This window comes from Siniperca chuatsi, linkage group LG22 (genome assembly GCF_020085105.1).
Source record: "Siniperca chuatsi isolate FFG_IHB_CAS linkage group LG22, ASM2008510v1, whole genome shotgun sequence".
Classification (NCBI taxonomy): Eukaryota; Metazoa; Chordata; class Actinopteri; order Centrarchiformes; family Sinipercidae; genus Siniperca; species Siniperca chuatsi.
Genome location: NC_058063.1, coordinates 15,793,376 through 15,814,899, shown reverse-complemented (window position 1 = coordinate 15,814,899; position 21,524 = coordinate 15,793,376). Strand labels below are relative to the sequence as shown.

At 40.2% G+C, this 21,524-nt stretch overlaps 1 protein-coding gene and 3 non-coding genes across 6 annotated transcripts in view; 2 read left to right on the top strand and 2 right to left on the bottom strand.

The window, feature by feature from the left end:
- Positions 1 to 21,520, bottom strand: part of intu (inturned planar cell polarity protein) — a 22,519-nt gene extending 999 nt beyond the window's left edge. The window contains exons 1-16 of one of the 3 annotated variants that reach the window (XM_044184552.1): positions 21,382 to 21,520; positions 18,762 to 19,366; positions 16,877 to 16,962; positions 12,711 to 12,926; positions 9,784 to 9,902; positions 8,414 to 8,503; positions 7,657 to 7,734; positions 7,171 to 7,354; positions 6,412 to 6,465; positions 5,467 to 5,529; positions 4,349 to 4,564; positions 3,221 to 3,313; positions 2,656 to 3,087; positions 1,794 to 1,888; positions 1,491 to 1,680; positions 73 to 215 (exon numbers count right to left, since the gene is read on the bottom strand). In XM_044184552.1, coding sequence (XP_044040487.1) covers positions 73 to 215; positions 1,491 to 1,680; positions 1,794 to 1,888; positions 2,656 to 3,087; positions 3,221 to 3,313; positions 4,349 to 4,564; positions 5,467 to 5,529; positions 6,412 to 6,465; positions 7,171 to 7,354; positions 7,657 to 7,734; positions 8,414 to 8,503; positions 9,784 to 9,902; positions 12,711 to 12,926; positions 16,877 to 16,962; positions 18,762 to 19,366; positions 21,382 to 21,467 — 2,750 coding nt within the window. In that variant the 5' untranslated portion in view covers positions 21,468 to 21,520. Of the gene's footprint in view, positions 1 to 72; positions 216 to 1,490; positions 1,681 to 1,793; positions 1,889 to 2,655; positions 3,088 to 3,220; positions 3,314 to 4,348; positions 4,565 to 5,466; positions 5,530 to 6,411; positions 6,466 to 7,170; positions 7,355 to 7,656; positions 7,735 to 8,413; positions 8,504 to 9,783; positions 9,903 to 12,710; positions 12,927 to 16,876; positions 16,963 to 18,761; positions 19,367 to 20,201; positions 20,345 to 20,424; positions 20,783 to 21,381 lie in introns of those variants that run through there. The other 2 variants (XM_044184551.1, XM_044184553.1) reach the window with 2 other exon arrangements.
- On the top strand, positions 1,033 to 1,104 carry trnad-guc. Its single transcript has one exon. It is a non-coding gene; the product is annotated as a tRNA-Asp (tRNA).
- Positions 4,817 to 4,888, top strand: trnad-guc. Its single transcript has one exon. It is a non-coding gene; the product is annotated as a tRNA-Asp (tRNA).
- Positions 11,843 to 11,916, bottom strand: trnan-guu. The gene has a single exon. It is a non-coding gene; the product is annotated as a tRNA-Asn (tRNA).
- Positions 21,521 to 21,524: the final 4 nt, after the last annotated feature.

Here is a 21,524-nt window from a genome sequence, read left to right as displayed (position 1 = left end):
CCCAATAATTCAAAAAATGTAAGGTTTGTGGATAAAAATAAAATATTCTCATCAAAGGGGAAGCTGACGTACCCTATAACCCAGTAAGTCATGGTGGGAGCAGGTTTCCTCTGGTCGGTCCAGTTCTCAGGTTTGCACTGGAACAGAACCCCGTGTTCCTTCACAGGACCCAGACCCCAACCACTGCCCTGAGGCCTGTCTGCAGCCCGACGACCCTGCAGGACGGACAGTCACACCAACACTTCATTAACAACACTAATGCGTAGATATATACATATTTTCCATGGATGGTGACAGAGAAGAGCTGAGCCTTCCAGAGAGGCACATGAGGAAAACAGCTTCTAGTAAAATAAAAACACAGACGATCAAACTAAGTTAGAACAAATAAATCAATAAAAACCTATTTTGATAAAGTGAGTTTTTTTTAAAGAGTCTAGATCTTGGAACAACGAGGATGGAAACATTGGAGGATCTGGAGAGGGAGATTAATCAATATTAATAAATCATTTTTAGTTAGTTGCATCACTGTTTTATGCAGAGTTCACACACTACAGGATTTTAGCCCTGATTTTCCACTCGCCGACAGTTTTTGGAGAACCTAATAATACATCCATGAGCAGCAGCCCCCACATGCAACACGACAACAACTGCTACGTGGCTACAAGACATCCATTTTGGAAAGGAAAACAATCAGTCTGCGCTGCTGCGCATGGATAAACACAACGCATCGGTATCGTGTCATTTCCCGTGTCGCGTGTGTTTCCGTGACGTAGTTTGGAGACCAGACAGACTCGTCGGGGATTCCTCATGGTGAAAGATCTTGTAATGTCAGTCAGTCATGTAGTGTGCAAACCACAGCGACTTCAAGATTCCCGATTACAAGACAGAAAGTCGCTCAGTGTGAACAGAACAGCGATGTGACGACTGTGAAAGTCAGCTGGTGCGTGCGTGGCTATTCGGTCTTTTTCTGATAGTTTGTCTTCCCTCTAGAGAGATATAAAAGTCCCAGTTAGAGGAGTGAATAATATCTCTTCCTCGTTAGTATAGTGGACAGTATCTCCGCCTGTCACGCGGAAGACCGGGGTTCGATTCCCCGACGGGGAGTACCTTTTTTTTGTCCCCCCCACCAACAAGCACTTTTACCATTAATCAAATTTGATTTTGTATGTGGACTTAGGATAATGTCATATTTGTGTCTTTATTGATGTTTTATATTTGCACTCTTTCCTACTTTGTAGTGCAACAGCTGCACTTCTTATCTTAAAGCCCTTGCTATGATGGCAAACCAACACAATTTAGTCATGCTATTGCAATGTTGTGGTTTTAACCTGATTTCAACTACACTAAGTGTCGGTCTTGACAGAATCTTGTCTTGGTGTGACTTTACTATCCCACGCTGTTTGCCCAGATTGGTGTGAACTGTGTAGTTAGGTGAGATGTGGTCTGAGGTTGAGACTTTATTTATTAATAACTGTGTAACCCTGTCTCACCCTGGCTGGCAGACTCTGCTGAAACGCGGCCCGTATGGAGAGGCAGCAGTGGTGGAAGTTGCGGATGAGCTGTGGGTGAATGGAGCCGCTGAGCTGAGCCACCTCTCTGTGAGTAGGTGCGATGAAGATCCCCTGAACAGTTTCCATCAGGACGTAGTGGAACAAGGTGTTCTCTGCACCCGAGGTTAGTCTGTCACAAACACAGAGCAGGGAGAGGGTTTTTAGGTTTTGAGCTTTTGGCAAGTTTTAGCCAACATAAATTATATATGCAATTGGAATGAAAGAAAGGATTATATCACCCACTTCATGGTGTTATACATCTCCTCAGTCTCCCTTTCAGTCAGGGTCTTCTTCAGGGTGCCCAGGTAGAATGGGTTTGGGTGCTTCATCCTGGAAATCTGATGTCAAAGCACAATTCAGAACATTACATTACAATGTAATATTAAAGCAATATGATGCTATATGTTTTATTTAGAGATTAAGGTTAGAAGCGCTAAATCCAGTAGTCTTTTTCCAGAGAAACTCAAGTAATTCTGCCCTGTAGACCAAAAAATAAATATATAAATATTTTCCAGCCCCTGAAACTACAAGTCAACAGGGGTGTGTGTTTTAAACAGGGTGTTAAGCTGCTCTTTAGTAATGAAAATTTTGGGTAACAAAACAAAGAGAAAAAAACAAAATATGCACCTCTTCGCCAAGGCTACACAATCATCTAAATCTTAAATGTTTTCATGCGTCTGGTTTATGGGCTGCATTAAAACACACATAGTAAAAGATAATTCTGTGATACATGTGCCATGAAAAAATAGTGAAAAGGTGGCTAGTAGTTAAGGTGCCGACAATGACAAGCAACATTCCCGGTTCGTGTCAGGCCCCACCTCTCTGCCCTCATCTCTTCACTTTCGGATGATCAATTTCAGGCAAAAAAGAAAATGTGGTGAAAAATGACCCATCTTGCAATGAGTAACCTTAAAAAAACCTCCTGGATCTGCACTGTCTAATCACTTGTTCTTTGGTCATGGCCTCCACCAAATTTCATTGAATCTGTAGTAAAGTTTCATAGATAACCTGCTAACAAACAGACAAACAAAGAAACAACCAACAAACATAAGTTCCTTGACAGACTTAAAATAAAACAAGAATAAAACTGCAACTACAACTGTACCTTGAAGAGGCCTCCACTGCCTCCACTCCCATCAGACCCTCCAGACCCCAGCGAGTCCCGTCGCCCCCCCAGCTTCCTCGCTGAGTCCGGGGTGGAATGTGGACTGAGGCCTGGAGCTATTGATGAACCAGACCCTGACCCAGCATCCATCTGTCCCTCACTCCCGCTGTCTGACAGGCTCCTCTGGGGGCTGGACCTCCGGGCCTTCTCCCCAAACAGGCTGCGGCCTCTGGACCCTGTGGAGGAGCCTTTAACTGCCCCTGCTAGCTTGCTGAAGACAGGGGAGGAAGAGGCCAGGCTGTCCAGGCGGTCGCGGGCCGTGGCAGCTGGGAGGAACCAGTCAGCACAGGACAGGCAGGGAGCAGGTGGAGCATTCAGACGCTCCTCAATACCTGCCTCCAACACCTCCAGCTGCAGCAAGGTGGCCTTCACCTGAATGTAAGAGAGTTTCAGGTTGCAAAAGTGATCAAACTACAAGACAAATGAAGTAGGAAGCAGTAGTTTCTGTTCATGTAGATGAGTAAAATGTATGCACAATATGTTAGGAATTTAAAGGAAGGTCCACCTGATCTACGTAAACACAATCAGGTCCTGGAGAGCCCAAAGCTGGTGAAGCACAGCCAGCTGCTTCCAACAGCACACACTGCATGAAGTGCCTCTGGGGTGGAGAGAGAAATAAATACAAGCAGAGACAATATTATCTGGATAATGTGGATAACGAGAACGATAGTGTACAGATGTGGGGCGGAGGTGAAGACAGATAACAAGAGGTGCTGACGAGAACAGCAAAGACAGAGGGATGACAGAATGTCACAGGGGAACTAGAGGACAGACGTGAGGGTAGTCATGTTTTCTTTGTTAAATTTTTGTTCTATGGTTAAAATGACCAAATTAGAAGTTGACCACAGCGTGTAAACAAAATATATGGACTAGCAATTAATTTGTTTTCCGGACACAGATTTGGTAGCTAATTTTTCCATAGCGGCCGTTTTATCTTACTCATAAGCCACTTAGTCTGTGAGGTTCTGGGTTTTGACTCGTGTTCCATTGACTTAAACTTAGCTTTCTTGTGAAAACCCAATGTACTCACAAGAAGGCTTGAACGAGGGGTTTATTTGATCATTAAGTGACTCTTACAAGATTAGAGGTTAGTCCTTGTAATAGCTAAAACGTCAGTTCTCTGAGCATTATGTACTTCTCTGTGCTCTTTGCCTTAGTTCACCTTCTGTGGTGTTCATATAATGTAAGAATGTGGAAAAAAATAACTGTGCCAAAACCCATTGGTTAAATAAAGAAGACTTCCAGTAAGCGGTCTTGCTTTTCGCACATTTGTCACTTGAGTACCTAGTTGGCTGGTGAAGTAGTGAATGCACTCACTCTTCCCACATGATGTAAGAACCCATCTATTATTAATCTCATAAATATAAATGACATCGAAGTTATAGTAATTAACTGTTTCCAGCTTGTAAATAGCGTTCACGTAGTAATTTGTTTGAAAAAAATACTAGAGACAAACAGACCAGATGAGGGGATAAAAACCCTCTACAGCTTGATTGTACTGCTCAAAGTGTGATTGTTGTGAACACACTCTAAGAAACGGACTGATCGATGTCTAAAAGAACTAAAGTTTTACACACAGTTACACAAAGTTTTAAGACAAAAACAACCACCAGTCAGTGATTCGCCTTCTTACCAGCCCCACTATGAGGAGGAAGTGTCGTCCATGAGGCTGGCTGTAGCCTGGCGCTGTGCTGCTGCCGTTAGCTCTCTGCTGAGGAAACACCTCCCTCCAGATGACCAGCTGACCCACCCGCTGCTCAGCCGCCAGCGGCAGCAGGCAGTAGTGCTGGCAGTACAGGCACACATCCAGCAGGTCCTCTTTGGGCAGATGGTTGGCGATCAGGTAGGACTGGAAAGTGAGTGTGTGGATGATTTAGTAAAATCTTTAGTAAACAAGTAATGAGGGTTTAGAGTCAGCGTTTTGAGTGAAAATTTATTTTGTAGGCTAAATAAACCCTCTATAGTGAGTACAAAACGCCATTTTCCGATCTTATTGGTAAAAACTAATTAAACCTGGGCCCACTACTATCTAAATAAAACAAAGCTTTACTGAAGATCCCACCTTGATTCCCTGTAGAATGTATTCTTGAACCAGAGTCTCTCCTCGTTAGTATAGTGGACAGTATCTCCGCCTGTCACGCGGAAGACCGGGGTTCGATTCCCCAACGGGGAGTACGTTTTTACAAAGGAAGTGGTCTTGTTTATATTTTTGGCATTGTGGATTTTGTTTATCTGTTTATTAATTTATATTTATATTTGCATTAAGTATATTTGCTTTATACTGCAACTGAAATAAAGTTCTATCTAAGCCCTTGCTATGATGGCAAACCAACAGAAGAATGTACCGTAATATACATTTGAGCCATTATTATATGAAAATACATTTATATCAAAATACCAAGACAACATTTTTATCCTCATGTAAAGTTTTCATTTGTTTTTCACAGACATACCTTGCACTTGAGGACATATACATAAAAAAATAGATCCAGTTAAATATGATAATAGATTTTGGACCGCCAGAGACAATTCTCACACCTTAATCTCACACAGTTAATATTTTAACCGAGTAATCAGGTTGATGATTTGTCACTGAGCCACAGAACAGGCTAATCACGTTATCTCGTGTGAAAGGCCATCTTCTGTACACAGTGGCTGTTAGCTGGGTCTTTTATTGTTGCCATTTAAGGATAGCTGTGAAAAGGCTGCTGGCACTGAAGCATGTATGTGTCTGTTTGTTAGGACACCTACCTTGTAGAACAAACAGGAGCCAAGAATTACATACAGACGCCTCAGGCCAAAAAAGTCCTCAGACTGTTAAAGAAATAAAGACAAAGATAAAAATACAAGAAAGTAAACAAAGACACAGATATTGTAGAAAGCTGATGGTGGCACCAGATGAAAAAGAAGGGTGCTGATGATGTTTAAAGTTTGACCAATAATTTGTGAGTGAATATAGAAATAAATTCTCAAACAAACAGACGACTACATTCTCAAAAAGATCTTGTTGACTGTAAAAATGCAGATGAGACATTACAAAATCTGTCTTATTTTAGGAGTAAAACTTGACAACAATGAACAGAAGAAAAAAGTACACTTAACAAAGCTTGGGTATGATGATTGGAAAACTCAAAGTTAATGACCATCAATGTCACTTAAATACTTCCTGCATCAATAATCCTTCTCTCTCACTTTGTCCTCCAGTGCAGCGTCATGTAATGAGTTAACGCCGCACATAGAAAGGACAAACCAGACCCCATTAACTTCTCATTAAAAATACACACAGTGCGCACACATACGTACACATGACCATGCCTCTAAAAATAGTCTAACCTTCTCCTCTCCCTTGCGGAGGCCTGAAGACAGATGGCTTCTCAGCTAACATGTGTGTTCACCCAAATAATGAGCAGCAGGATAAGGGATCATAACACAACATGAGCCAATAACGTAACTCAAACATCACTTATTTGTAATTGGCTATTTTGTTAAGATATTTCAGGGCTGTGAAGAGAAATTCTTTAAGCACAGGAAAGAATTTCAGAAGCGGGATCTGTGAATATAACTTCAAATGTCTGTCCCTAACAGGTGGCATACATTTAGAAGTACTTTATGCTTGCAAGACAGCAGTATGGTGTGTTTTAGGTGTTTTATTTGATATAAAAGTGTGTAACTGATTACGTTTTCACCATTTCTCACCATTTCTCCAAAATCAGAAGACTCGAAATCAGAAAGAACAGTATCCACCTCCATCTGTGGACAGAGAAAATCAAATATAAGCTTAATAGCATTTAATTGTTAGCATCAGAATCAGGTTTGCCTTGACATTAGGTGCATAACAAAAAGTAAGAAAAAAGAAAAAACATGTACTGCAAAAGTCAAGAATCATAAATAAAATAGAAATTTACAATAAAAAATAAGGAAAACATAAGAAATATATAAGAAATATGTAAAATCTGTTTTTAAAAGGAAAAGAGCTGCACAGTGTTTAAAACAAAGAGGAATGTGCAAAGTATAAAGAATATGTGAAATGTGCAGAGATAACAATCTAAAAATATGCTTTAATGTAACACATTGAGTGAGATGTGGAGACTACATCATGGCAAAAATACTATATGTTTCATCTTTTATATGTCCGATGTCTTGTAGTGTTATCTGTAGTCTTTGCTCCTGCATCGTTAAATGTTCATCTAATTTCAATCCAGATGGTGTCTGAATGATACATTGTGTGTGAAAACAAAAAACAGTGGACACTAGAGGGCACCATCGCTGCATTTGTGACAACAATATCACATTCAGGAACACTATGATATATGGTACAAATAGCTGTTATTACTGTTGCTGTATTAACTACTGCTCCAAGACTAAGCTAGATCTATTAATAATATTCTTGTCCCAGTCTCTTCACACACACACACACACACACACACACACACACACACACACACAGAAATGCACCTTGATTTCTGGAGGGAGTGTGAGCCATCGGACCGCCGGCAGTCCGTCGAGGAAAAGTGTCCCTGAGACATCGGGGGGCAGGGCTAAGGAGCCGTCCCTCAAGCGAGACGGCTGGATGAGCTGCTGGAAGAACAGGCAGAAGAAATGGTCCAACCTGGGAGCATGGTCCGCCTTACTGAAAGCACTGCGGAGGACACAATGAAGATGACTAATGACTGTCATGATAATACATAGAAGTAATTCATAGAAATACAGAAGAGTGATTACATTTCAAGAGAAAATAAATAGATATTTGAGAGTAAAGAAAATGGAGTTAAGAAATCAAGACAATGAAGATTTTGTGTAAAATCCAGCTAGTGCTTTGCATTGGTGAAACACAGTATTTTTAAGTATATTTTGCATTAAGCATAAAAACATGACAGCCAGAAAGGGGAAGTTTCAACCGGCTCTCTCAGCAGGACCACAGGAAAGCTAAGACCGACCAACCTGTCTAAGGAGCCGTACATCACTTTTAGTGTCCGGACTACGTCTCCCACCACCGTCTGCAGATACAGCAGTGGAACCCTGGAGGGAAACGGAAAAATGTCAAACGCAGACCTGGATAAACTTCAGCTTCAGTAGATCAACTGCTTATCCAATATTTGGACTAATGGCCAGGAGCCATGAAGGACAAACATTTTATAAGTTACTGTTTTGTCTACACGTGGGTGTTCCTCAAGAATCAACCTAGGAACTTTTAAGCATGAATGAGATTATTTCTCGACCGAGAAGATGATTGATCGAGTTGGCCTGGTTGCTAAAAATGAAAAGGCGGCTAATATGACTCATCTCATGAACCGTTTTACAACCACATGCTCCTGAAGAGGTACTCATCCTGCCAACAAAAGGACAAAAAGAAGCACATGTGCAAGTTGAAATTGAGAAAAACTGACGGCCCTTTTAAACTGTTTTTACAGATTGTGCTCTTAAATATGTTACCTCTTCTCCAAAAATAGTTCACTTCTCGAGAACACGTCATGCTCAAAATGATCTATTACCACACCAGTGTCACAACCCAGATTTTTAAAAACGATGGCTTGAAAATTTCCTGTCAGATCTTTTACACCTGCCATATAGAATCGACTCTTGCCATGTAATATCTAGTGATTTCTCAGCTGGCAGAGACTGCAGTTCAAATGAAATGTGGTGGAGCTATCTCACAGTGATAATCCGTGTGTGCGTGCTTGCTGCTGCCTCCCTCTACCTCTCAGCAGGAAGACCAATGACCAATAGGTTGTTGCTTTCCTTCCAGTAGCCCACGTGTACCAGATGTTTCCCGAGCAGGAGAGAAGAACTAAGGGGAGAAGATTAGGGAGGCGTGAAATGAGTGTAAGAAAAAATGGATTAACAACAAAACGACAAAATTGAAGGACAAGTGACAGAAAAAGAGAAGGGCGGGGTTAACATAAATAAAAATGTGACTGTTAAATTCTTAACATCCCATAGCTCCCCCAGTTGTTATAATTTTCTCCCAGCTCACTGTTGCTTTAAACTCAACTGTGAACAGTGTTGATATTCAAAACATCCAGCAGCGAACTGGCAGAAAAGTTAGGAATTTGGAGGAGCTACAGCAAAAATAATTTGAGAACTTATCCTTGTTAAATCTGGTTTCATCATCACCACATTCATTTTGATTCCTTATTATAATTTTTATGTAAAGGGTCATCTTTACCTGTGTGCTCTAGGGTTTGATTTGAAAGACAATTTTGAGGAAAGTTCTGTTTCTTCTGAGGTTTTTCTTTTCAATGGCAGAGGGAGGAAGAAGTGAAAAAAGAATGAAAAATTTGCTCCTAACAGCAAAAGAGAAAACTGCATTGAATATGCCCACATCCTCTTCATGAAACAACCACTACTACGTCCGACAAAGTTAAAGGGTTTAGAGAAAATGTGGTCTTGATTTTGAGAAAAGTTGACACATTACAGTATCATTGGTATGGTAAACAACCAAGATAGTCTATTAAAGTGATTATGCTAAAGTATAGGAGCATCATTATGTGCGGAAAGCTGTTAAAAATCATTAAATGATGAGCATCGCCTGCACACCAGCTAAAGCTAAAACAATTCTTCAATTAATCGTTTAGTAGATAAGACATAAAATTAATCCATTTTGATAATCCTAAAAATAACTGGTTCCAACTTCCCAAGTGTGAGGATTTACTGCTTTTCTTAGTCTTACATGGGAGTAGACTGATTATCTTTTGTTTTTGGACTGTTGGTCGGACAAAACAAGATATTTGAAGACGTCCCCTTTGGCTCAGAGAACTTGTGATGGGAGTTTTTCACTACTTTCTAATATTTTTAGACCAAAAAAAATATTTGCAGATTAATTGATAATGAAAATAATTATTAGTTGCCATCCTAACACCAACCCCAATACACAATTTTTATTTGATATTGAGGAAAATGACAAGTAAAGCTCTGATAAAAGAATAAGTTGGAAGCAAAGCATGTGGTTGGTTAATTAAAAATTGTGGATTTAAATGTATTTTACAGTTACAGATTGGTGATTAAAAAATCTACATATAGCAAAAATAAAGTTGCATTACTTTTTTTTCTCCATGTTGCTACCCCTACCTGATTATCTGCCCTCCTGTGACATTCTCCAGCATGTCACACAGAGTGAGGAAGATCCCTCTCACGCCTTTCAGCTGGCTCGATGCTTCAGACACCGGGTACTGGTACAAGATCTCCTCCTGCAGACACAAACACACATACACACAGTGTAATTTGGAATCTGTGTCATGAAAATTATACATGCAACAAAAAGAAAAATCTCTGGTTAGCCTATGAACAGAAAAATGTCACATAAAAATGTGAAATATCTGTTGTTGGATGCTACAGTTTCCTCTGAATTATGGACAGCAAAGAAGAGATGACCACTGGATGTTTATTCTGTCACCTAAACAATGTTAGTTTGGCCTCAGTTTTACTGTCCAACCCATTCTCACTTTGGAACAAACAAAGAAATGTCACTTTAAAGATAAGAATATAGAAATATTTTATTTTTCAGAGTAAAGAAAAGCAGATTCAGGAAATAAAGGAATTCGACTCAGAGAAACTCTGCACTTTGGGAAATGGCTGCGCACACATTTTCAAATAGTTTACAAGACCAAATGTCACGGAAAAAAAACCTTTATACAAACTACAAAGCACAGACGAGAGAGTGCTCTGGGCGGATCCAGTGTATTGTTTGTGATATTAGTATTCCTCCCAGCATGCTGGCAACTTTGAAGGATACAGGGCAGATAAGAGCCGAGCCGCTGAGAGGATCAGAGGACAGAGTGGTGGGTGAGGGGATAAAAAGCTTGAATGAACGGACCCTTATAGCCTTGGCAACCAGAATAAAGAAACTAGAAGAACAATCAAAACAGTAAAACATTTCAGTTACATCTTGTTTGTACATACAAGCAAACAAATTCTCATATCACAAAATCATCACACAGCTAAAACTCAAAAATACCATCGCTGAACCTCTCCAATTCCTGCTACCCTGCAATCAAAGGGCAAAAAAATCAAAGTCAGAGTTTAGCGTTCTTGCACGGCACTGTCATTTAAATCAACTGCTGGTTGATGTGGCTCCAGACAACCCGTACTCTCCACTGCCGTTTAGCTCAAGAAAAAATAAAAATCTGTCTTTTAGATACACAAAAAGGAACTGCAGAAGCATGAAGTACAACCATAAAGAAAACATCAACCTGGCAACCTTTCCACAGGGAAAATGTGATTACAGTGTAGGAGATGTCGGTCAGCAAATGAGTAGTTTTCTTCTCAGAGCAAGAAAACACACACTTTGGGATTAACACTTCACTACAAACTGGTTGTGTCCTACCTCATGGGATATAAAACAGTGTCCTGTGCATGGATTCAATTAAAAAACGAAATATGTTATTTTGTTTATAGACTGCTGCACTTTAGCCAAAAGGGCATGTGTGGATTCACCTTAGAGAGAATAAAGTTTGCAGCATTAAAACGATTATTATTTGACAGGAGCAGTGCTCGGGGCAGAGCGCCTCCACTTCTCCCCTTTCATTCTGTTTTCTGTTAGTGACACCCGCAGACATTGGAAGCTGTCCGGAGCAGTTTTCTGTAAGAGTCTGACTCAGAATTCAGGAAAAAACTTTTCCACTCCTGGACTTGGGATTTCCTACACAAGACAGGTCACTCTATTATCAGAATACACCTCCGTACTGGAGTATGATCAAGTTCAGTGTCTATTGGGCTGCTCAGAGTCAGTGTGCCTTTGACCACAAAGTCATGATCAGGTTTCCAAGACCCATTATCTTTCCAAAGGGATGGAAAAACATGTGGTCATCCAGGGTTTAGACATCAACAACAGCCTTTTTGTTCTGTTTCTTCGGTCATTTTTATTTATGTTAAATTTATTCAGCAATGTTTAAGTTTTGTTTGTCCACTGTCCACTTAAGTTTTGTTTGTCCACCTGACTCTTTAATAACAGCCTGTTTCCACTGGAGGGATGTAGTTCTTTGGCCATGCCTTTCAAAACAATGGGAAAGCTGTCATACTTTTGCTCCTGGTTTCTCTGACCCTTATCCCTGATCATGGACATAAGGTTATTCATTTACATGATGTTACCTGACTACTTAAGAAAAAAAAACAAAAAAAAAAAAATACTCGTCCCTGGGTGGGCTCGAACCACCAACCTTTCGGTTAACAGCCGAACGCGCTAACCGATTGCGCCACAGAGACTGCTGTGGGCTGGGGGGGTGTGGCCTCACTCTTAAAGCCCCACTCCTGCATTTGCATTGAATGTCACTGATTGGTCAAATACACAGCAAACACTGTGTTTAGTTTTGCAGCTCTTTATTTAAAGTCCAGGATTAACCATAAAGGAGCCAAAGAGGAGAGTTTATATTCTCGGACTGACGATGAAGTTCCAGCTTTGTTAAGCATTTTTGTGGAGGAGGACATCCAGAGGGAGTTCAAGACAGCGATGCGTAATGAAAAGGTGCACTAGTAGATTTCATTTCGGTTACACTTACATATATAGAAATACATTCATTTCCTCCATTCATGTCTTGCATTTCTGGCATTTTCAATCTCTCTTTCTACTGCTGCACATCTCTTTTCCAACAATGATTCAATAGTCATAGTTGCAAAGTAATAAATTACAAAGAACAACAAAATAATTTCAACCTCGTCAATGTATTATTGCATTGTTGTGGTATTGCACAAAAAATTATGTTCCATATATAGCCATCGCTTTTAATGCCGCCATCGTTGCAACTATATTGTTGCACGTACAATTAAGTCTCTCGCTTTTTGATATGTCAACTGACTAATGATCTTTGCGTGGCTTAAGACACAATGAAAAAGCAGAAAGCAATGCGTTGAAGGAATCTTTTAGTGATAGTTTCTGGACTTGGTCTGGTCAAAATGGCTAAGATGAGGTTTAAAGTTATTCTCATCGAGGTTTGTGGTGTTATTTGTCATTCGTCATTTTCTGTGTCAAAATGAAAGTAAACGCTGTAAAGAAAACTGACCTCCTCCTGCGGTGATGCCGAGTCCAGTTTAAGTGAGAGGTACATGACAACATGCGGGATGTGTCCTATGGACATCTGAAGTTCGGCTGTGTCCTCCCCCCACAGCAGACGCACCAGCTGGCTGACTGGTGGAGAGGCCTTCGTCTTACGGACCAATGAAGTATCGCTAGCGCTGCTGCTGTCCACCAGAGCCACCGTCTCCAAGGTCAGCCTCACCTGGAGGAGGTGGCAGGGGAAGAGAAGAAAAATAAGAGAGAAAAGGGTGGGGAGAAATGAAGAATGGGACAAATTGTGGGAAGGAGAATAATTTGTAAAAGGAAGACACAAAATGGATTGGAGGAAAAGAGGATTTGAAAAAAACAAAACAACAGCTATTCTGTTATATCATTGCATCAGCCTGCCTACCAGTCCCTCTCAGAGGTTTCATTCATTTCTAAAAATAATCCACTATGGCTCCACATGATTATACTTGGCAAGTAATTTTAACAGTGCTCATGTGTCTGTTTTAGGAAAAAAGAGGTGTACATGTGTGCCGGGCTTCCAAAGGGGAGAAAAACTTCAATCATTGCACATTCATTCAGGAAAAGGAAAAGTGAATAGCAGGAGGCAGAATGTTAGAGAGAGAAAGTGACACTGACATTCAGACCCAACCGCAGTATAACAAATAGCAGGGATTTGTGTGTGTGTTTTTTGTGTGTTTGTCTGAGCGTGTTTGACTAAATTAAAACCAGACCTCTGTATCCCGAAGAAACAGTGGCAAGACAACAGACGGCCTATCTTCTCTCGTTCATGCAGTATTTTTTTTTTTTTTTTACTTTCCATACCCCAGTACTCTTTTTACAATGCCATTCACAGAAAGTCACAGTGGAAAAAGAAAAACAGAGCTGCATGGAAATCAAACAAGCATGCACATGGAAACACATGCAGTCAAGATGCACAGAAGGATGAGAAACTGCAACTCTCTGGTGTCCTGGTTAAAACAATTTGTCAAACCTGCATTCAAGTCTTGTACACTCAGGCCATGTCAGGTTATATCTAGTAGAGGCTGTGTGTATGCCTCACAAAATTAGATACTATAAAATTTTCAAGGTGATATACAGTATACTGGTATTCTGTGTACATATGCATGCATACAAAATACATTCCAATCATTATATAGTTTAAACTTGCACATAATGGAAACATGATATACTTAAGAAAATTCTCCAACAACAAAAGACTAAATATTCACAGACTCACAAAGTACAGAAGGTGCATGTTATGTGGCATACTTGTTCACACATTGTGCTGACTCTGGGCTGAAACCTGTCAGCGCTAGAGAGGCCGACTGTGGAGCTAAGCTGATGTTATTTCAAGAAAATCAGAACCAGAGTCCAGATGTGAGAAAGAGCAGCTGGATCCTAAAGGTAAAATAATGTGCTTAAGATCTCTGGTTGAAATCACTGGTCAGGAAGAATTGTAAGTGCCCTTTAGCAAATCAGATCAACTATTTTCCAAATTTAATTCAATTGATATTTTCAAGCAAAGTGAGACGGTTGACATGAGCAACACAGCCATTGTACAGGAACAGGCTCTTTCAGTGTCATGGGTTATTTCTTATAGCTAGCCACATATTTATGGTCAATTTCTGCCATATTGGTCATACCATAGAAGGATGGTTAAGGTCAGGTACTCCATACAATTTATTTCATTTTAAATTGCAATCTAGTCGCAAATGAGCCAGCCTCAAGTGCAGCAGTGAGGATGAATGGTGGCCAACAAGCGTGAAGCGGGTGATGCTTAAAGAGTATGTTTAAGTTTAAGAGTTTTCTTTTTGAACAATCCAACTTGTTTTCCCACAATATCAATTCTAAAAATAAGGCAATTTTATGTACCCGGGATTGCTGTGGCACATAACATTCATTTGATTGTGGAAACACAGAATTTTATAATGACATTGATGAAGAAACTCTTAAATATATCTGGCCAATGTGTGATCCATTTAATAAGGTCAGTGTCTCTAATCTGAAAAAGGAACCATTACTGGGTTTTGGGTACTGCTGAATGAACCAACTTTTGCCAAAACAACATTAGTTAATATTCTCACCCAACACTTTCTGAACCAAAGACAAAAAATTCAAGAAGTAACAAGTGGCCGGGACACTCCTGTAAAAGAGGGTTTTTAGTCTCAGTTAGGCCCCTTCCTGGTTATGTTATTTAAATATGAGGGTGTGGCTAGAGGTTTAGTTCATCATCAAACACTACAACTTTAAAGCAATACTGATGCAGGTTTCTTTTTCCTATGAGGAATAATTCTTTGTACCCCTGATGTAAGGGGAATATCCTATAAAGACAATACAGTAGGTCTGAGGAGTTTTCTCTTACTGAGACATTTAGTGAAAAAGGAGAAAGACAAGCAGAACAGTAGAGGTTTTGCTGGGATTTGACCTCAAACCACCAGGGAACTTTCAGATCCAGTTATTTAAGTTTTAACCACTACATCTTAACTGGACACGCCCCAACTACATTTTGGTGTTTGACTGTAACGCAGAATGTGAAATTGAACACTCAATGACCGCTTACTTTGTTTTACACATATAGTTTTTGGAATGGGTGACCCAAAGGGGAGTCCAGTTACTAACCCAGGCATTGTTTGTGTCTGCAACTAACCTAAGAAAACCATTTAGTATGCTCAAAGAAATAAATTACATATTGTAGTCATTACTTTCAAAAAAGGTGAGAAGTCTGTATTTTTGCCTACCACATATGTTTAAGAACAAAAAGTTAATATTCCCTGGTCAAAAATGTTGAAACTGTATTTTTCTAATCCAACGATCACTCCCAGAACTCTCCAAGGCCTGTCAGTGCTAACCACAGGCCACCCGCCTCTTCCAGCAGGCGCCTGCATCTGGGCTGCCAGCCATTTTAGCCAATTTTAGGGGTATTATTAAAGAAGAGCCGAGTAGCGGTGGAATACCATGTGATGTACCTTTCAATTGGTGACTGACTGGTTCAGTCAGTCCTGGAAGCAAAAGGTAAAAATTGTGAAATGTATTTAAAGCTACTGTATCCTTAAATCTTTAGGATTCACGAAGGATGCAAGAAATAGCTTTGACTAGATTGAACTGAGGGAATCAAACTCAGACATGAAAAATGGTAGAAAACTTTCAAATAGGCAAACCCTAAATTTGGGAAATCACTGGGTAAAGAGGCTGAGTGGGCTAAATGCAGCACTTTCTCTCATCATAAATAATAAGGATGTGGTTAGACTGGAGTGTGCTCTCACTGGAATTCCAGTCTGTTGATGTCAGTCATCTAGCACTGGACACACACACACACACACACACTCATGCACACATATGAAAGAGTAACCGAAGCTTGTTAAGCTGTAAAGGTTAGCAAAAAGCATGGTGGACTTTAATACTAATATTTGTGCCTCCAAAGATAATAAGTACTATCTATGTTCCATCTGGGAGGGCTGGCACAAAGAAAAACCATCCTCCAAAACACACACACAAACACACACACACACACACAAACACAAAACAATCATTCTGTCAGCAATACAACTCTATTTCAAGTTTTTTGAGAGTCATCGTGGTGCCTGAGGAACCTTGTATTTTTCAAAAAAAATCTCCCTCGCTCTTTCCATACAATGTAATTTAGTTTCATCTTCTAATCAGCTGAGCTTTCAATCCCACAACAGCTTCCTGTGGAGTCACACCGCAGTCCCGTCTATCCGCCGTGTTTGCCATCAACCGTACAACACTCTGTCATTTGCAAATTCCTACTTTTTGATGGTCTGCTTTTTGGTGAAAATGCACAACTGAAGCACAGACTATGGATTTTTGTAGCTACCGATCAAAGGATAATTTTGCAGTAATTGAGGGTTTTCTAATGTTAAACGGCGCTGACTTCTGCTTTCTATTCACATTTTAGCAGCTTAGAAGAACCAATGCATTTCAAAGTAATTTAATGTCTATATTTACTGTCCAAGTTTGCTGTTTGTGACAAGCCAAGATTCTGAAGGCCTAAATGCTACCATACAGATTTGGATGGCTAATCCCATATGGGAAAGGGTGCTAGCTGAGATAGTGTACAACTTGTTTTAATGTAAGGCAGCAATGATTGCTATTACCCTTGGCTATAAAAAAAAACTACAAAACTGTAGATTTACACACACTGACCTGTGTTGGTCCCGGGATGCAGGACAGAACCCTCTCGATGTTTTCCGAGGTCACGTCCACGTCGTCCACTGCTACAAGCACATCACCTGAACATAACACGAAGACAAGGAACATTTACAAAATAAGTAATGGTAATAAATAATGTTATTAGTGTTTGTTTAACCAGCCTACAATCCCACATAAAAACAGGTTTCCACACACCTTTAGACTAAGAAATATATTAAAAACTGAAAGACAGGGAGGAAGTGCTACATGGATCTAACAGTAATGAAACACAAAGCAGATTCTCTTGATGTACAGGTAAGCACAATGCTGTCCACAGGAAAAGGTAGGAATTCCACAAAAACAGAAAGCACCTCAAACTTGCATATACCTGCATATAATTTAGAGAGACAACTGTATTTATTGTAAACATTTGACCCGTGTTTGGTCAGTAATTAAATATGGACTTAGCTTATATGATCAGTAAGAACACTACTTGGAATAATTTGATTGATTGTATCAATTGTGACGTGCTTCTGACCAATGCACTAGGCTGTATAGACCCAGCAAAGGTCCAGTAAAGAGCTTCACCTGCTTGTGTGCAGGGAGGCTCACCATCATCTCAGTAACAGAGCTATTTCAGGTATTTAACCACTCTAATTGTTTAAGCATGTAGCTGTGCTGCATAAAAGCCTCTCTAAACAGTAACTCATGTGGGTAGTCATTTGTGGTGAAGCACAACTGGCATTCCTCTGTCTGCTTGTAAAACTGTCCAATCATTAGCCCAGATAGAAGAAAATCACTTCAAACAGACAGATTACCATTTCTACAGGACCAGACCTGCATTTAGAGTTTCATTTACTCTACGAAACTGTGCTGAAACTTTCACTAGGACTGAATATAGTTGCTGATCGGAGTTAGCCATGAGAAGAAGCTATTAAATGTCTTACACACATTTTTAACAAGAACTTTGTAGTTTTACAACAGAAATGAAAAGAATGATAATGATTTGTATTACTTTGTAGTTGTTACTATGGATTCAAAGCACTGAAAGAGCCTGGCTTTATCTAGACAATATGATGCAGAATAAAAAAATGAAACAGCCTGACTCCCTCACCTAGGCTAGTTCTTCCTTCAGAATAATAACAAACTATCTAGTTACCTTTACAAATCATAGTTCATCTACTTTAGTTACATGGCTACAACTTGCTGACTTGATTAGGTGTTGTACATCACACTCATTATTTAGGGTTTGGGCTCTTTTTCTTAAGAAATCTGTGTGTGTGACTATGACTATGTTGTAATAATTGTGACCCGTGCTTTGGCAGTGCAATTGTGTGGTGTGGAAATTACTGAGTCAGTGCTGGTTCATGACTCAGATGACTGTTTTTGAAATCATAACTGCTACATAGCTGCATTTTCCCTGTCCTGAGGGCATTGGTTATTTTTGAGGATGGAGACAGAGCCTTCTGCAAAAGGTCCATCACAAAAATATGTTATTTTTTATCCAAATAAAATATCCCTCTAATGCATCTCAGATACATCCCTCCTCTACTGAGGTGTGCATACATGCCATCGCCCAACCACAAACTTTACGATAGCTCTGGACCTCTCTTGAACACTAGAGGGGATAGATGATACCTTGTTAGGAAGGCTGATAACAGCTTTTGCTCTTATCCCTTAATGAGGGACCAAGCTTGTACAGTAACTTGTACACGATCTCATAAGGAACAGCCATATATTTTACGTTTAACTGATGTGGTATTAGTGGGATATCTGCATGTGCCTTTTCCTTTTCAAAACTGTACAGATGTTAAGATGACCACTGACATGAATGAAATTATGATAATATTTTCTAGTTTTGTATAATGTTTAATAACAGCTAATTGAATTATGGTCTTACCAATTAGGATTTGGCCACATTTGATGGCTGGGCTGTTGGGTATTAATCCATGAACAGTCAGTTTTTCCTCCTGTCTGACCACTGCAGGGTCTACCTGCCCTCTGCTCCAGGAGGGGCGATGCACCACCCCCAGCAGCACTTCCAGCAGGCCTCCACTGTCAGAGAAAGGTGTTGATGAACCTCCAAGACGTTTAGGGTTGAGGTAGACACACACTTCCTTCAGCTGCTGCTGCTGAACCGTCACACCCTGCCTTTGACCTGGCTGGTTCTTCAGGATGGATGCTGGAGGTGATGATAAGGTTGAGTTGTCTTTCCCCCCATCCTTCCCTCCTCCTCTGCGCTGAGATGGCCGGCGTTTTCTCCTCAGGATCCTGGCTAGCCTTTTAAGAGCAGGCTCACCTTTTGTCCGTGAACCGCATCGCTGCTTCTTGTTTTGTTCTGTGATGATCTCTGCCTCCTTTTCACTAAAGCGAACATGATTAGTGGACACACCTTGATTGGCGGTGGCTTGGGCCAATGCAGCCTCCTCTTCGCCCTCACTCAGCTCCAGGTAGAAAAGCTCGCCATTCTTCTGGATGTCATCCAGCCATTCTGGTTCCAAGTCACTGAGAGAAAACAAACAGAGCATTGAAAGATACCAAGTATCTAGGAAGAGTGGTATGAAACTGGGAAGAGAGAGTATAGTAGTAGAGACGAGAGATGTACTGATATTAATAGATAGGATGATACAGGAATAGATATCATTTGAGATTTTAGTTATCTCAATATTGTGGCAGAGCTGAAGCTGTACTTAAGTTTAAGTGACACAATTTTTTTATTTATTTTGCTGAGTGAAATGTACAATAAAGGCCTCTACTTGGTTGGCATCATTTCCACATTACTAATTATTTCTGTCCTGAAAGGAATGAGATATTATCCGTGGACAGTTTCAGTATTTGGGCAGCACAACTTGTTTCCAGATTATTGATAGAGATACTGAATCAAAAATACTCTTTTTCTCTTTTTATTCTATCAGTTATTGGCCATGTGTATATTGTAATGAACAAACAAAAAAGCTAAACTAATAACTACTATATGTACAAAGCGTAATCATCTGCTTGACCAAAAGGGTGGGAGTAAAAACTTTTTTTTCCCCTTTTGGATTCTCTCTTTTTAAACCTGCTTTGAAGAACCTGTGGTAGGCAGCTTTACCATCATATCCATAAATTTACTGAGGATCTTAAGAAGCATACAATTATTTATGAAGGTTTACCTCCCAAATTGAAAACACTCCCCAAATCTATGAAAAGCACAAGAGAGGAGAGATGGAAACTGTGTGGACTCGGAGACACTCCTTCTTTAGCAAAGCTGGCCACTGCCTGACATGTACAAGTACTTATATTCACAAAACTATTTTTAGATTATGTGTGTGTAAATAAATTATCAAGAGCAGCCACATACCACAGCATACGTTTTATATCTGCAAAGTGATCATCAAAATGACTGTTTTAAGCATCAAGTTACAGCATCTCCTCCTCACAAACAGTGAAAACTTTTCTGTGGACTAGCTTGTTCGACCACTCATCTCATACGGTCTTAAGCAGCTTCGAGTGGCCTCATATTGTCATCTGCAAATGCAAACGGTTTGTTTGTTTCTAGCTTCGGGGTCAAATTATCTTCTTACTCAGAGCAGTCGGAGCTGTTGAAACTCGATGCAGATTCACAGTCACTATCGTTGTCGTGCACAGCACCATCTTCTTCCGTGTGACGGCTGGAAAGAGTTTTTTCTGTACGGTGGCGGGCATTTGCGAAGGCCATTTTGTTAAAAGACGCTGTATTTCCCAACGCAATCACGAAATGCGTCTTTAAAAGCTGAGCTTTTTTTTAAAAAAAAAACAACTAACGTTTATAGTCCATCGCCATGTTGTAAGCATTGACGAGCACTCCGGCGTTGTCACGTGACGCCAAAGCGCCCAATCTGATTGGTAGACGGTGCAGTTGCCCCTAACAACGCAGAAGCTTTCTGAGCAGGGTGTTCTTCGCTAGGTGGCATGGGCCAGGTAGGAAGGTGCGACCGTGTGCCAGCATGAGGCTCTCATCCCATTAAATAATGCAGTAACCACACAGACAACACCACACACCTGCTCATATTATCTTTCCCGGGAAATTAAATTAAAGCCTGTGGAAATAAACACCAGGAGTTATATAGACACATTTTATTAAAATACCACTATGTAAAAGTGTTACAAAACCATCTACATCAAAATAAGATCGTTATCACGAGGGGTAAAATGTATGACAACCACACTGATGATGTCGCTTCAAGCCAACTTCTGACTGCCACAACAATTCAATGGCCGCAGAGGAATGTTGGAATTGAGGATGCAATGACAATCAATTGTGAATTTTAAATTCACACATGCACATTTGCGCTTTCATTTTGTTGCCCCCACATCTCCACCTCCCTGCAGACTTGCACGAGGTGTTTAAATCCCCTCCGGTATTCATAAAACTTCTGGCAAAGTGCCTCTGCCCAAACAAGAGCACACAACTTTAAGTTTGTAAAAAAAAAAAAAAAAAAAAATACAAGCTTTATTCAGATAATCGTGCCCTCCATAGATAGTGTAAAGGCTTTACTGACCTGTAAAGGAGAACACTGCGAATAGAGTCGAAGTCCTCCAAATTTTTAGAGAATGAACCTCCATCTATAGAAATGTTAAACATCATTTGTGTGTCATGTTTTCACCGGGGCGAGTGCGGCCAACAACGCTGCCTTAACTTAAA